Genomic DNA, 15,880 nt, shown 5'->3' with positions numbered 1-15,880 from the left:
CTGGTAAGGAGAAAGTGAGGACTGCAGATGCTGGAGATCAGAGCTGAAATTGTGTTGCTGGAAAAGCGCAGCAGGTCAGGCAGCATCCAAGGAGCAGGAGAATCGACGTTTCGGGCATGAGCTCTTCTTCAGGAATATCCTGGTAAACCCATTCTGCATCCTCTCAAAAGCTGCCATATCTTTCCTGTAACGTGGCAACCAGAACTGAAGGCAACACTCTTAAGTGCAGCCTAACCAAAGTCTTACAAAGCTGCAACATGGCAACCTGACCATTGTACTCAATTCACTGACCAATAAAGGCAAGAATGCAATACACCTTCTTTGCCTCCTCATCTATTTGCCCAGCCACTTTCAAGGAGCTATGGACTTGAACCCCAAGATCCCTCCATACATCAATACTGATCAGGGTGCTGTCATGAACTGATCTCCCAAAGTGCAGAACCCCACATTTAGCCCGATTAAACTCCATCTGCTATTTCTCCGCCCATATCTGCAACTAACTTTAATTCTGCTATATCCTTTGACAATCTTCTACACTATCCACAACTCCACCGATTTTTGTGTTGTCTACAAACTTACTATTTTACTGATCTACATTTTTATCCAAGTCATTTATATATACCACAAACAGCAGAGGCCCCAGTACGGATGCCTGCAGAACACCACCAGTCACAGACCTCCAGCCAGAAACACACCCTTCCATCGCTACCCTCTGCCTTCTATGGGTAAGCCAATACTGAATCTAAGTAGCCAAATCACCATGGATCCCATACATCTTAATCTTCTGGATGAGCCTGCTAAGAGTGTCTGTGTCAAAAGCTTTCTTAAAATCCATTAGGTTGAGAAACAAGTCAATAAAGACACAGTTGCAGACATTTCAGGTAATTAGATTAGATTAGATTCCCTACAGTGTGGAAACAGGCCCTTCGGCCCCTTCAGAATAAATATATTCCACTGAAAAGGAAAATTTTCAAACAAGGATCCACCATTTGCAATTAACTAAAAAAGCTTAAAGATATCAAACTTCAAGAAAAAGCATATAATTATGCAAATATGGGTAACATTAACAACATCCTGGGGGTTACCATTGACCAGAAACAGAACTGGACCTGTCATCTAAATACAGTGGCTACAAGAGCAGGTTAGAAGCTAGGAATACTGTAGTAAGTAACTCACACCTCCTGACTCCCCAAAGCCTGTCCACCATCTACAAAGGACAAATCAGGAGTGTAGCAGAACTTGCCTGGATGAATGCAGGTCTAACATGCTCAACACGCTTGACACCATCCAGGACAAAGCAGCCCACCTGGTTGGCACTACATCCGCAACCATCCACTCTCTGACAACGCTCAATAGCAGCAGATTTTGCTATTTATAAGATGCACTACAGAAATTCACCAAAGATCTTTAGACAGCACTTTCTAAACCCATGACCACTTACATTTAGAAGATAAAGGGCAGCAACTACAATGGTTACAGCATTACCTGTAAGTTCCATTCTAAGCCACTCACATCCTGATTTGGAAATATATTGTCATTCCTTCAGTGTCGCTGGGTCAAAATCCTGGAATTTTCTCCCTAACAGCACATGGACTGCAGCAGTTCAAGAAGGCAGCGCACTACCACCTTCTCAAGGACAACCAGGGAAGGGAAATAAATGTTGGCCATATCCCACAAGTGAATAACTCAAAAGACTGAACCCAACATGTTAAAAAAAAGCAAAGGTTGATTAAAGACCAGTAGGATGGGAGTGAGTTAAAGTACAGGGGAAACTAGCTAGAAAAATAAAACCAGATAGTAAGAGTTTCTAGAAATACTTAAAAAGAAAGAGTTAAAGTGAACCACTGGTCTTACTGAAAGGGAGACAAATAAATACTGAAGAAAAGAAAGCAGATAAATTGAACAAGTATTTGTTTCTCTACATTTAAATAATATTGTTCTTTTGCTCTTCCTTTCAAAATTTTGATTTATTACCATCATGTATACCAAGGTACATGCTTTGCAGGCAGACCATACATCAGGGAACTACCTCACATTTTCTCACATCACAATCCATTTGCTAACTTTTTGGCCATTTACTTAATCTATTAATCTGTCTCTATAAACTAAACCAGAAGTTGATGGAGAAACAAGTTTACATTTTGAATCCAGTGGTCACTGGTCACTGGTCACTAGTCTCGCAGTGTTAAATCTGCTTTCTCTCCACAGATGCTGGCAGACATTCTGGTTTTCTCCAGTAATTTCTGTTTTTGTTTTAGATATTCAACATCCAGAGTTCACTGTTTTATCTCTCTATGAATGGTTTGTATCCCTTTCACAACTTGCTTTTCCAACTATTTTTGCATTGTCTTCAAATTTGGCTACAATATATTGACTTCCTTCCTCCAAGTCATTAATACGTATTGTAAACAGTTGCTTTCACTGCCTGTGAAACACCATAAGTTACAAGTCACCAATCTGGAAAAGAACTCCTTATCCCCATTCGCTGTTTCCTGCCCATCAGCTAATTCTCTACCCATGCCAATATAGTAACCCCAACTCTATGGCCTCCTATCACAGAATCCATACAGCGTGGAAGCAGGCCATTCAGTCCATACCGATCCCCCCGAGGAGCATCCCACCCAGACACAGCCCCTACGTTGGGGCTGTAACCCTGTATTTCCCATGGAAGGTCCACCTAGCTTCCACATCCCTGAACACTATGGGACAATTTAGCACAGCTAATCCGCCTAACCTGCACAGCTTTGGATTGTTGGAGGAGAAAGTGAGGTCTGCAGATGCTGGAGATCAGAGCTGGAAATGTGTTGCTGGAAAAGCGCAGGTCAGGCAGCATCCAGGGAACAGGAGAATTGACGTTTCAGGCATAAGCCCTTCTTCAGGGATTCCTGAAGAAGGGCTTATGCCTGAAACGTCGATTCTCCTGTTCCCTGGATGCTGCCTGACCTGCTGCGCTTTTCCAGCAACACATTTCCAGTTTGGATTGTTGGAGGCAACCAGAGCACTCAGAAGATATGAGGACACATGGGGAGAATGTGCAAACTCCATACACAGTCACCCGAAGGTGGAATCGAACTTAGATCACTGGCGCTGTGCTAACCACTGAGCCACCATGGCACCCTAATCTTATTTTAGGATTTAACAAATCTAGAATTCTTTAAGAATGCAACTAGTAGAGTTGAAGAAGGTGAGCCAGTGGATGTGGCTTCTTTGGACTTTCTGAAGATTTTCAACAGTCCCACATAAGAGTAAAACTGAAAATTGGGATTGAGGTTTGTGTATCGAGATGGATAGAAAATTAGTTCACAGACAGACAACAGTAGAAATACACAGGTGTTTTTCCAAATGGCAGGTAATGACCAGTAGGGTACCTCAGGTATCAATTCCAAGACCCAGCTATTCACAGTATATATTAATGATTTGGACAAGGGAAAAATATCCTCAAATTTAGATGACATAAATCTGGGTGGAAAGGTGGGTTGTGAGCAGGATGAAAAATGCATCAGTTTGATTTGGACAGGCTGAGAGAGTGGGCAAATGCATGGCAGATATTGCATAATGTAGACAAACGTGCAGTCATTCACTTTGGGAGCAAAACAGGAAGGTAGATTATCTGAATAGTTACAAATTGACAGGGGTTGGGGTGAGAAATGTGCAAATGATAGCTGGGTGTCCTCATACACCAGTTGCTGAAGTAAAGCATGTGAAGTGGTCAAGGCGACAAATGGTATGTTGGTCTTCATCACAAGTGGACTCAAGGGGCAGCACGGTGGCTCACTGATTAGCACTACTGCTGCACAGCCCCAGGGATCAGGGTTCAATTCTACCCTCTGGCGACTGTCAGTGAGGAGTTTGCATATTCTCCGTGTCTTCGTGGGTTTCTGCCGGGTGCTCCAACTTCCTCCCACAATCCAAAGATGTGCAGGTTAGGTGGATTGGCCACGCTAAATCACCCATAGTGTCCAGGAATGTTTAAGTTAGATGGATTTTCCATGGGCAATGCAGGGTTACAGGCACAGGTTGGTGTGGATTCAATATGCCAAACAGCTTGCTTCCACACTATGGGATTCTGTAATTTTGTGTCATATAGGAGTAGGGTTGTCTTGCTAAAATTATACAGGGTCTTGGTGATACCAGATCTTGAAATTCTTGTGCCATTTTTGTCTCCTTATTGGAGGAAAGATATTCTTGACGTAGAGGGACTGCTCACAAGATTTATCAGACTCATTCCAAGGATCTGAGTCAGATGTACGAAAAGTGGTTGAATCAAGCAGAATTATATTCATTGGATGTTGCGAGAGGAATCTCAAAGAAACCTATAAAATTCAACATGACTAGACAAAATTAAGGCAGCAAGGACGTTCCCAATGGTAGGAGAGTCCAGAACCAGGGGTCATCGTGTCAAGATATGGGTGAACAATTTAGGATAGAGGCAAGGAGAAATTTGATTCATCCGAAGAGTGGATATGGAAGAAAAGTCGAACAGTTTATTGAGTTGGGAGATCGGCCACAATCATAATGAATGGAGAAGCAGACTGAAAGGGCTGAATAGCTTTCTCCCATACTTAGTTTCTACGTACCTAATTCATACGTTTGTTTGTATCCTGCTTGGTTGTTATGACAAAACCGTTCACAATGCTTTCCCAAGTAGCTCTTTTGTTTGTGCGCCTCAATAGTTCTTTCTCTACAAAACTTGTTAAAACTGCCACCTCCACTTCAATAGGTGTTTTTTTTAAATAAAAGAGTTTCTCTCTCCAGGGAAAGTGGATGACAAAAGCATGTCTCCAAACTGAGGTGTTCATTCAAAATTCTGATTTATTTACAGACTAGGTAATCAGGAAGAGTCAGCGTGGTTTTGTCAAAAGGAAACCATCTTTAACTAAATTATTAGACTTCTTTGAACAAGTTACAGGGAGAGGCTGAACTGACTGGAGCTATTTTCCCTGGAGCATTGGAGGCTGCCTTATAGAGGTTTATAAAATCATGAAAGGCGTGGATAGAATGAATAGGCAAAGTCTTTTTCCAGGACGGGGAGTCCAAAACTAGAGGGGATAGGTTTAAGGGGAGAGCGGAAAGATTTTAAAAAGAATCTGAAGGGCAGTTTTTTTTCATGCAGAGGGTGGTGCATGCATGGAATGAGCAGTCAGAGGAAGTAGCAAAGGTGGGTACAATTACAACACTGAAAAGGCATCAGGATAGGTATGTGAATAGGAAGGTTTAGAGGGATAAAAGCCAAATGCTGGCAATTAGGAATAGGTCAGACTGAGATGCCTGGTCGGCTGGATGAGTTGGACCAAAGGGTCAGTTTCCCTGCTGTTTGACTCTATGAGTAACATGTGCTTGTAGACTTAGTGCACTTAGATTTTCAGAAAGTGCCATATCAAAAGGTTATTATGGAAAATAAAAGATTATAATGTGTCAAGGGTAACATTCGCACAAATACAAGTTTGGCTGCTAGCAGTCAATAACAGTATGTATAAATGGGTCTTTACTTGATTGACAGGATGTCATGAGTGGGATCCTGCAGGGAACCCTCAATATTTACAATTAGCTCAATGTCTTAGTTGAGAGAGCAAAGGCATGGCAGCTAAATTCACAGACGCGATCAAAATAGGAAAACATATTGCAAAGACAATATGAAGGAAGCTGCAGACAGATACAGATACGTTGACCAGGCAGACATATGCCAGATGGAGTGGGAAAACGTGAAATTATTCTTACTGTCAAGTGAATATTACTTAACTAGAGAGTGACAAAAGAATGTCGAGGTGCAGAGAGATTTAGGTGTTTGTTAGCATGCAGGTACATCGTGTAATCAAGGCAGTTAATGGGATATTATCTTTTAGTACAAGAACTGAACATAAAACAAAAGATGCTCTGCTTCAGTTATACAGGGTGTTGGTGAGACCACATCTTGAATACTTGGTGCAGTTTTGATCTCCACATTTAAGGAAGATTTTAAAACTTTGGAAGTGGTTCAGAGGTTTGCTAGATTAATATCTGGAATGAATGGGTCAATGTATGAGGAAAGGTTGGACAGGGTGGCCTTGTTTCCATTGGAGTTTAGGAGAATAAAGGATGACTTGATGGAAGCATACAAGATCCTGAATGATCTTGACAAGGCGGACATGGAAAGAATGCTTATCCTTGTGGGTCAATCCAGAACTAGAGGGGATTGTTTCCAAAATTAGGGGAGATAGGAAGAATTTTTTTTCTCTCAGAGTTGCCCATCTTTGGAATGCTCTGCCTTAACATGCAGTGGAGCTGGAATCACTGATTTGTTTTAAGGCAGACATGGATTGATATTGATAAACAGAGGAACAGGGAATCCAGGGTTACTGGGGACAGATGGGAATGCTAAATTTGAAGCTCAAACTGGTCAGCCAAAACCTTTCTGAATGGTGGAGCAGACTTGGGAGGCCAAATGGTGTCTTTCTACTCCTATTTTGTATATTCAAAGGTATATTTTTAAAAAAACCTTGTAAAATTCAGCCTTCATTACATCATTGAAGAACTGAGCACTTGTAGGAATATATGAAATTGGATTGATAGGCTATCCTTCGGATCTGCTGCCCTTCAAAGGATCATAGCTAATCCTTTACCTTAAATCCATTTTTGCTCCACTAGCTTAATAGTCTTGATTTCCTTTGCATCCAGAAAAGGATCAATTCCATGGTGAAGATGTTCATTAACTAAATATCCACAGCTCTCTGAGGTTGAGAATTCCAAAATTTGCATATGTCTGAATGAAAACATTTTTCCTTCCTTCAGTCCTAATAAGCTGACCATTTATTCCAAGATTGTGAATTGCTGAATTTGATTCCTGAGTCGGGGCATATATTTTCTCAGCATCAACTAAGTCATATTGTGTTTTTATTAGATCACTTAGCAATCTTCTAAATCCAAGGGAGTAGTCTATTCCATTTGTATTCCATAAATCATTCTGTTGGGTAGGATGAAAATAAAGCATTTTTAAAACAATTAGAAACTTGAAAAGGTTGGCAGAGAGATCAGAGTGTCCTTATACACAAGTCATACAAAACTAACAGTGCAACTGTCCACTCTGAAGGCATACCATATGCTAGCTTTTATTGCAAATGGGTTGGAGTACAAGAGTAAAGAGGATTTTGTGCACTTGTATATGGCTTTGGTGGATCATGAATGGCGAATGCATACAGATTTGCGTCGGACTCAAAGGAGGACATACAGGTTCTAAAGAGAATGCGAGAAAACTTCACTAGTATGATCCCTGAGATAAAGGGATTTGCATATATCCAAATGGAGTACCTGCACTTAGTCCATAGTCTATGCTCTGATGTCTTTAAGAACCCACACAGATACTACTTAAATGCTGCAGAAGTACCTGCTTCCCCCATGCAGTACTTTCCATACACTTACCACCCTCTGGGTGAATCTGTTTTGTTCAGATCTCCTCCAAACCACTTGCTCCTCACCTTAATCTTATGCCCTCTTGTCTTAGGTATGTCTACCATGGGGAAGATATTCTTGCAATCTATTATTATGAAGACAGGGTGATAGGTTTGTGTTGTTAGAGCAGAGAAGGCGGAGTGAGGACTTGATTGAGATGTTTAAGATTATAAGGGGCATAGGCAGGGTGGATTGAGACAGTTGACCCCCCTCGTCGAGGGGTCAATAAGAAGATGAAGTGCAGAAGATCTAGAGGGGATTGGAAGAACTATTTCCTCACCTGGAGGGTGGTGGGTGTATGAAAAATGCTGCCTGGAAGGACAGTAGAGACAGAAAACTGTACGGCTTTTAAAAATACATAGGTGAGCACTTGTAATGTCATAACATTCAACATTATGGGCCAAGTCCTAGAGAATGGGATTAGTGTAAATTGGTTGATGCAGACCTGTTGTGCTGAAGAGCCTCTTCTGTGCTGTATGACTCTGACTCATCAGGTATTAAAGCTGATGGACAACAGCCAGGACTGGAATGACAAGTGGCAAGTAACATTCACACCATACACACGCTAGGCAATGAACATCTCCAACAAAGCAAAATGCAACTAAGTCTCCTTGACATTCAATAGCATTTGAAGAATACCCCAATACCAACACCTTGATGTTGCCACTGACTAGAAATAGCCAAGTGGCTGAGTATACTAAGAATTACCAAAGAGAAGAAACAAAACTGGATTAGCCAAATACTGTGGCTTTGAAACAGGGTCACAAGCTAAGAACCCCGCAGCGAGTAACTCACCTCCTAAAGCCCTATCTGAAAGATGCAAATCAGGAGTGTGATGGAATACCCTCCACTTGCCTGGATCGGTACAGTTCTAAAAACAGTCAAACAGCTCGACGTCATCCAGGATAACTTGCACTGCACTGACATCAAACATTCACTTCCTCCACCAGTAAAATAAAGCAGTTTGTATCATCTACAAGAGACAGTTACAGTAGCTAACCCAGGATTCTTCAACAAAACCTTCTGAACCCATGAGTTCCATCAATTAAAAATGACACGAGCAGTAAATACCTGGATGACTCTCCGCAATAGCATTGTGCGTAAAGACCACCATAGACTGCAGCAGTTCAACACAGCAGCTCATTGACACCCTAAAGGAATTTAGGTGTGGGTAACAAATGTTGGCCTAGACAGCAACACCCTTATCCCAGGAATAAATATTTACAAACTGTTAACATGGGAACTGCTCTGATTCTTCCAAACATCTAACAGTTCCATTCACTTGCATTGCTGATTTTCCTCACTCTCTTTCCTTACACTGCCCCCAAGGGCATTGGCACTTATTGTTTTAAAACTGTGTCAAAACATATTTAGAGATGGCAGCTGCCCTGAAGCATCACCCTCCATAACACTATTATTTCTTAACACTCTTTTTGGACACCATTACTGAATTGTGAGGTGATAACTAAAGCAGAATGCTGCCTGATTGGTATTATTTAATCAGCTTGTCACTAGGTTATCATAAGAGCAGACAGAGTGCAACAGGCTAGCTTGCTCCAAAAAGTTAATTCATCATGGAAATTTCTGGCCCCAAGAATCTCTTATTTTGACCATTTCATACTAAGTACTGGAGAATTTCCATCTGTGTAGGATTGGCCATTTGAAGTCTGCATTGGAAGAACAGCTGGGAATTAATGGAGAATGGGAGGAATTAAAGAGGACCATGGAAAAGTCAAGCACTTGATATAGTTATTTATCAATGGCCAATATCAATAGTGCCACTGAGGTTAAATTGGATCAACATCAAAGACTCACCAGGCCGAAACTTTACTCTTTAAAGGGAAACAATGGCTTATAAGCTTATGAGTGTTGAGATCGATAGACTGCTGCCAAACAGCCCAGAAGCAAGGTGCTCAGTTCACTTCCACGGCTACTAATATCATTAATGACTGAAATCTACAGCAGCATTAATAGAAATGAGGAAACCACCTGAATGTTGATTAATGTTTTCATTACTTGACCAGTACAGACGGTTCTGGAGGCTAGGTTGCCTGGATATCTGTTCTGAGACACGATTCCCTTTAGGATAGCTCTCGACTGATGTAGCCGCAGAGTAGCTCCTGCTTGTCTTCGACTCCATCAATTCCCTGAGGATAGTAGTGAGTCTGACTGCAGAAGGACAAATTGAGTTGTGACAGTGCTTTCTAACAATTTTCAGTCTCACTACACCACTAGCAGCATGTTTAGAGCAAATTCAATAGGCACTCAACCAGGAACACAACGGATACAGAAGAGTACTTAAAAAATGGAAAAGTCCATGTTTTCTGAATCAATATTAGGATCAGAAACATTTGTTTACCCAGTTGTCAAAAACTAGTCCAAGTCAACCCCACGTCAATTTTGTGGTTGTTATGTTAAACAATCTGCCATGAGGTGGACATAAAAGATCCCACAGCACTAAGCTGACAATGAAAAGGATAACCTAACCAATATTTATCCCTCAATCAACATTACTGAAATAGATATCCTGAACATTTATTTGTTGATGCTAGTAAGAGTTTGCTGTGCATAAATTGACTGTTCTGGTTTGTAAATTGCAACAATAATGGTGCCTCAAACACACTGAATGGGCTGTGAAATGATGTAGGATATTATGAAACATGTAGCAGAAACAAAGTCTCTTTTATTGCAAACAACATAAAGATAAGGGAGATCACCAAAAAGACAACTCTATAACATCATTCTATACTTCAAAACGAGATGTAATACTAGAAGATGATAGCCTGCCCAGTAACAACTAGGGAACAAATACAATTATCCCAAGGTCTAAGCTGCAACAAAGCTGTTATACCTTTATTTGAATTCATTAAAAAAAAACAAATTAAGAATCTACTGATGACCATGAAAAAAAAAGGTCAATTGTCGTAAAACACCAACCTGGCTCACTAATGTTGTTTAGGAAAGGAAATCTGCCATTCTCACCCAGTTTGGCCTACTTGTGACTCCAGGCGCAATGTGGCTGACTCTCAACTGTCCTCTGAAATGGACTCAGCTCAAGTGTAGCTATGGTTGCGCAATAGCGATGTCCAAATGCCATGAGTGAATTAAAAGTAAACTACAATGCATGGATCGTTTCATAGGGACATGGTGAGTGAGTTGATAGATACATTTGAGCTGAAGAATTGAAGTTATTTGATTAAATTTAATTAGTTAATAGAATGATGCCCTTATTTAGTTGCCAGTTTTGCTATGTTGCAGTGTTTGGACAATTTCATGGGAGGATTCCCAAGGACAGAGTTCAACAGCGTTCCTTGTTTCCAGACTGCAGCACTTCCATCATGAGCACTTGCTAATATTGCTCAGAGTTGATTAGTCCATATTAAGTGCAGTAGCAATGCAATGAAGGAGTTTTACCAGGATGTTGATGGGGCTGGAGAGCCTTGGTTACGAAGAAAGATTGGACAGACTGGGTTGATATCCTTAGGGAAGAGGTATGATTAAAATGTATGAAGTTATGAGGGACACAGATAGGGTAGACAGGAAGAAATTCTTCCCCTTTGTAGAAGGAACAATGACAAAGGAGCATAGATTTAAGGCAAGGAGCAGAAGGTTTAGAGGAGACATGAGGAAAACCTTGTACCCAGAGATTGGGAGGAATCTAGATGCTGTAAAGGTGGTAGGGACAGAAACCCTCAGAACATTTAAGAAGTACTGCATTTAGATTTACATTTGTAATGTCAAGGCATACAAGGCTATGGACCAAGTGCTGGAAATGGGATTAGAATAGCTAGGTATTTGCATTTGACCAGTGCGTATGGGCCAAAGGAGCTTTTCTGTGCCATAGACTTCTATGACTCCGAAATCTCATGCAATTCCACCCAACAGTTATGGGAAAAAAGGGAGAAAAGTGGATTTGAAGATGAATACATCAGCCAATGATCTCACTGAATGACAGAGCAGATTTGATAGCTAAACGGTCTACTTTTGCTCCTTCAGTTTCAAGTTCTTGTTTCACAAAAAATCAGTTAGATGGCAATAGATGTGTATACTAATACAGATTTTTGAAGTCTTTAAAAATTAAGAATCATTTAACAGAGACTGAAAGAATTACAGAAAAGCTTTAAAAATATTTTTGTTTGCCTTACATTGAGACACAAAGGAAACCACCAGCAGATTTTAGCTCTTATCTATTTAATAGATTGTAAAAATCTAGCTGTTTGAGTGAAGGGAAGTAATTGGGAGGGAGGGGAGTGAAGAAAGAGAGGGGGCAAGGGAGCGAGCGATAGCATTTATGCAACACTGTCTGCAAGACAATATCTCCTTCCACCTAAAGACAATTGACAATTCATGCAAATCCTATCAAATATATCCAAGCATTCACTGCCAGAGACAACAGGTGGGCTGTGATCTGCAACTACCATCATTGGTTCAGCCAGGCTTGTCCATGATTCCAAAAATACCAACCAGAGTCAACAAGTTTATTTCAAACCCCACAGGAGATCAGAGACATATCACACAGTGGCTGCTACTTTAAGGGAGTCAGTGAATTCAACATGATAGGAGAACATGATAAAACATTCTGGCCAAATGCTTCCTAAAGCTCTTGATGTAAACCCTCTTAATTTTACTAACTGAAAGATCTGCAACTTACAACATGTTTGTGTGACATGTGCAAAAAATCATTTTATCTCAATGTCAGATCCGGTAGAAAGATTGTTAATTTTTTTTCATGGATATGAGTATTGCTGGTGGTGTGTCATTTATTGTCCAATCCCAAGTAGAAAATGGTAGTGGTGAGCTGTCTTCTTGAAATGCGGTCAGTGAGATGTAGTTATAAACAGTGATAAAGTGCTATCATGGTGTCTACTTCCTCAGACATGTCAAGTCAACAGATGACTTCGAGGTGGTTCCTTACTGTCATATTCTATTTAAATGTGGCAGCAGCAGCAACTGAGGAAAGCTTCAATCAAATATAGGTCCCACAGAGTACTCAATGAAACAACCAGAGTGGCCTTGCTTTCATCAGGTTGATAGATCAGCACATCCATGTATCCCATTGTATCTTGTTTTGCTCTGCGCTGCCCAAAATTGGTTATGGTACGGCAGTTAAATTATTGACCTCTAACCTGGGTGGCATGGTGACTCAGTGGTTAGCACTGCTGGCTCACAACGCCAGGGACCTGGGTTCAATTCCACCCCTCGGGTGACCATCTGTGTGGAGAGTGTGTATTCTCCCTGTATCTGTGTGGGTTTCCTCTGGTGTTCAGGTTTCCTCCCACCATTCAAAGATTTGCAGGTTGATGGATTGGCCATGCTAAATGGCCCCATATAGTCCTGGAAGTGTAGGTTGTGCGGATCAGCCATGGGAACTGCAGGGTTACATGGATAGGGTAGGGGGTGATTCCGGGATGCTCTTCGGAGAGTCAGTGTGGACTACTTGGGCCGAAAGCCCTATTTCTACACTGCAGGCATTGTATAAGACTGGAGGTTGGCTGACATGATGCCATTATTTAAGAAAGATGGTAAGGAAAAGTCAGGAAACTATAGAGTGGTGAGCCTGACATCAGTGGTAGGCAAGTTGTTGGAGGAAATCCTGAGGGACAGGACTTACATATATTTGAAAAGGAAAGGACTGATTAGGGATAGTCAGCATAGCTTCGGGCAAGGAAAATCATATTTCACAAACTTGATTGAGTTTGCTGAAGAAGTAACAGAGGATTGATGAGGGCAGAGCGGTAGACGTGATCTACATGGACTTCAGTGAGGTGTTCGACAAGGTTCCACATGGGAGACTGATTAGCAAGGTTAGATCTCATTGAATACAGAGAGAACTATCTTGTTGGATACAGAACTGGCTCGAAGGCTGAAGATAAGAGGGTGGTAGTGGAGGGTTGATTTTCAGACTGGAGGCCTATGACCAGCAGTGTGCCACAAGGATCGGTGCAGAGTCCACTGCTTTTTGTCATTTATATAAATGATTTCGATGTGAACATAGGAGGTATGGTTGGTAAAATGTGCAGATTACATTAAAATTGGAAGTGTAGTAGCAGCAAAGAATGTTACCTCAGAGTGCAATGGGATCTTGATCAGAAGTGTCAGTGGGTAGAGGAGTGGCAGATGGAGTTTAATTTAGATAAATGTGAGGTGCTGCATTTTGGGAAAGCAAACCTTACTGGTAAGGTCCGAGGGAGTGTTGCTAAACAAAGAGACCTTGGAATGCAGGTTCAGAGTTCACAGGAAGAGGCTGGAGCTGTGTCCCTGGAGTGTCGGAGGCTGAGGGGTAACCTTATAGAGGCTTAGGTGATGAGGGGCATTGATAGGAAAAATACACAAGGTCTTTCCCCTGGGGTGGGGGAGTCCAGAACTACAGGACATAGGTTTAGGGTGAGGGGGGAAAGTTATAAAAGGGACTTAAGGGGCAACTTTCTCACACAGAGGATGGTGCGTGTATGGAATGAGCTGCCAGAGGAAGTGGTGGAGGCTAGTACAATTGCAGTGTTTAAAAGGCACCTGGATTGGTATACGATTAGGAATCGTTTAGAGGGATATGGGCCAAGTGGTGGCAAATGGGACTAGATTAGGTTAGGATATCTGGTTGGCATGGACAAGTTGGACCAAAAGGTCTGTTTCCGTGCTGCACATCTCTATGACTCCATGAGTAGCCCAGAGTCTGATCTATTCAAAGCAGATTGCAATTTTGAATTGTACTAACATACCGAATCCAGCTTTTTACATCCAGTTTAAGTGATCTGAAGCTACAAGATTCTAATAAAAACCCATGTGGGCAGTTAACATCCTTCCCTGGCCTGGGTATATATGAGAATACAATAAAGAATAAACATTAGTGAGTTTTGAGAAGATTTGTAGCTCAGGTTAAGGTTCTGGATGTAAGTTTGCTTGCTGAGCTGGAAGGTTCATTTTCAGACATTTCGTCACCATTCTAGGTAATATCATCAGTGAGCCTCCAGTGAAGCCCTGGTGTTATGACGCACTTTCCCTTATGTGATTGGGTTTCCTTGAGTTGGTGATGTCATTTCCTGATTTTTTTCCTGAGAGGGTGGTATGGATTACCCAAAATTCACAAACCAGGAACCCTCCTCAGACTCAATCTCATTACAACGTACAGATTAGCCAAGGAACTACACCAAAGACTAAAACACTTACTAGAAGACTCGTGCCACTCCATTCACTCCAGCCAAAGATTTCTGAACAACAAAGACACCAAGATGGAAGAGGATGAAATCCTGGTCTCCTTTGACATAACAGCCATGTTCACGTCCATCAACATCTACCTGGCCAAAGAAACACTGCCTACACTATTAGAAGAACCAAAGATACATATACCAAACACCACCAACTTCATCAGCAAGGACAACATTGTCAAGTTAGTAGACCTATGCCTCACCACCCACTTCATTTTCAATAACAAAACCTGCAAACAAACCAATGGAATACCCACTGGATCTCTGATATCCGGGTTCTTAGCAGAGGCAGTAATGCAGAGATTTGAACAAACAGCTCTGTCAACCATCCAACCCAAACTTTGGGTTCACTATGTGGATGACACCTTTGTCATCACTAAACAAAACAAATTAGAGGAAACCTTCAAGACCAAAAATAATATTCTTACTGTCATAAAATTCACAAAAGAGGAGGAAAACAACAACAAACTGCCATTTCTAGATGTCACAATAGAGCAAACAGCCAATGGGGAACTTCAAATCAACATCTACAGGAAAACAACACATGCGGACCAAATACTGAACTACAGAAGCAATCATCCCAACATACACAAACGAAGCTGGGTTTATGTCGAGGCTATCTAGATGAGGATCTAAAATCTGGAATTAAACCATTGTCAGGAGTAATCATTTTTATGCATGCTTTTATAAACCACAAAATGGCTTCTTAATACAAAGTGACATAACAAAATGGCTTCAGGATGCAAATTAACACCGTGTTTAAAATGGCTTCTCAAGGCTGCATTCCTGCATTGCTGAGCTAACTGATTCACAGCATGGAATTAACTAAGCTAGAGAGGACATTACTAACTATTTTAGTTAACCTTGAAATGCAGGTGGGAAGAGATAAATGTGGAGTAAACAACTTTGTTTTCCAGAAAATATCGTTGGATTAACCTGCTGTCCATTATGTCATTTACTACATTTTATTGAATTTATTCTGTAATTAAGGCTGTACTATTTCTTAAGAAACTTATAAAAAATTGCCTTTGTTCTAAGTGAAATTCCGCACTTTCTCCAAGGAACACAGAAGCTGTTAACCTCTGTTGCTGGACAAACCTGTGCCAGGCATTGGATTAACTGTGAAACTTGCTGAAGCAGACCACATTCCTGTTGATTATTTAACCGATCGCAAAACCGAGAGACCCCTCCCGGGGGCCAAGATCTTCACAGTCACGCTCCCTTCAACCTGCTACAGGATACCTACTCCTTTC

The 15,880-nt window shown here is 41.3% G+C and overlaps 1 protein-coding gene across 4 annotated transcripts in view; it reads right to left on the bottom strand.

The window, feature by feature from the left end:
- ints6l (integrator complex subunit 6 like) overlaps window positions 1-15,880 on the bottom strand; it is a 166,264-nt gene that overhangs the window by 95,250 nt on the left and 55,134 nt on the right. Inside the window, exon 1 of one of the 4 annotated variants that reach the window (XM_087991834.1) lies at window positions 9,415-9,570. The exons of the other annotated variants lie outside the window; for them this stretch is intronic. Within the exon in view, the coding sequence (XP_087847960.1) occupies window positions 9,415-9,438 (24 nt within the window). The 5' untranslated portion in view covers window positions 9,439-9,570. Of the gene's footprint in view, window positions 1-9,414; window positions 9,571-15,880 lie in introns of those variants that run through there. 4 annotated transcript variants of the gene reach the window in all.

The sequence above is a fragment of the Chiloscyllium plagiosum genome, unplaced genomic scaffold, assembly GCF_037043375.1.
Source record: "Chiloscyllium plagiosum isolate Xiang-an unplaced genomic scaffold, Cpla_swu_hap1 HiC_scaffold_11, whole genome shotgun sequence".
Taxonomy (NCBI): domain Eukaryota; kingdom Metazoa; phylum Chordata; class Chondrichthyes; order Orectolobiformes; family Hemiscylliidae; genus Chiloscyllium; species Chiloscyllium plagiosum.
The sequence above is the reverse complement of the archived record's forward strand: the minus strand, read 5'-3'. Positions and strand labels throughout refer to the sequence as shown.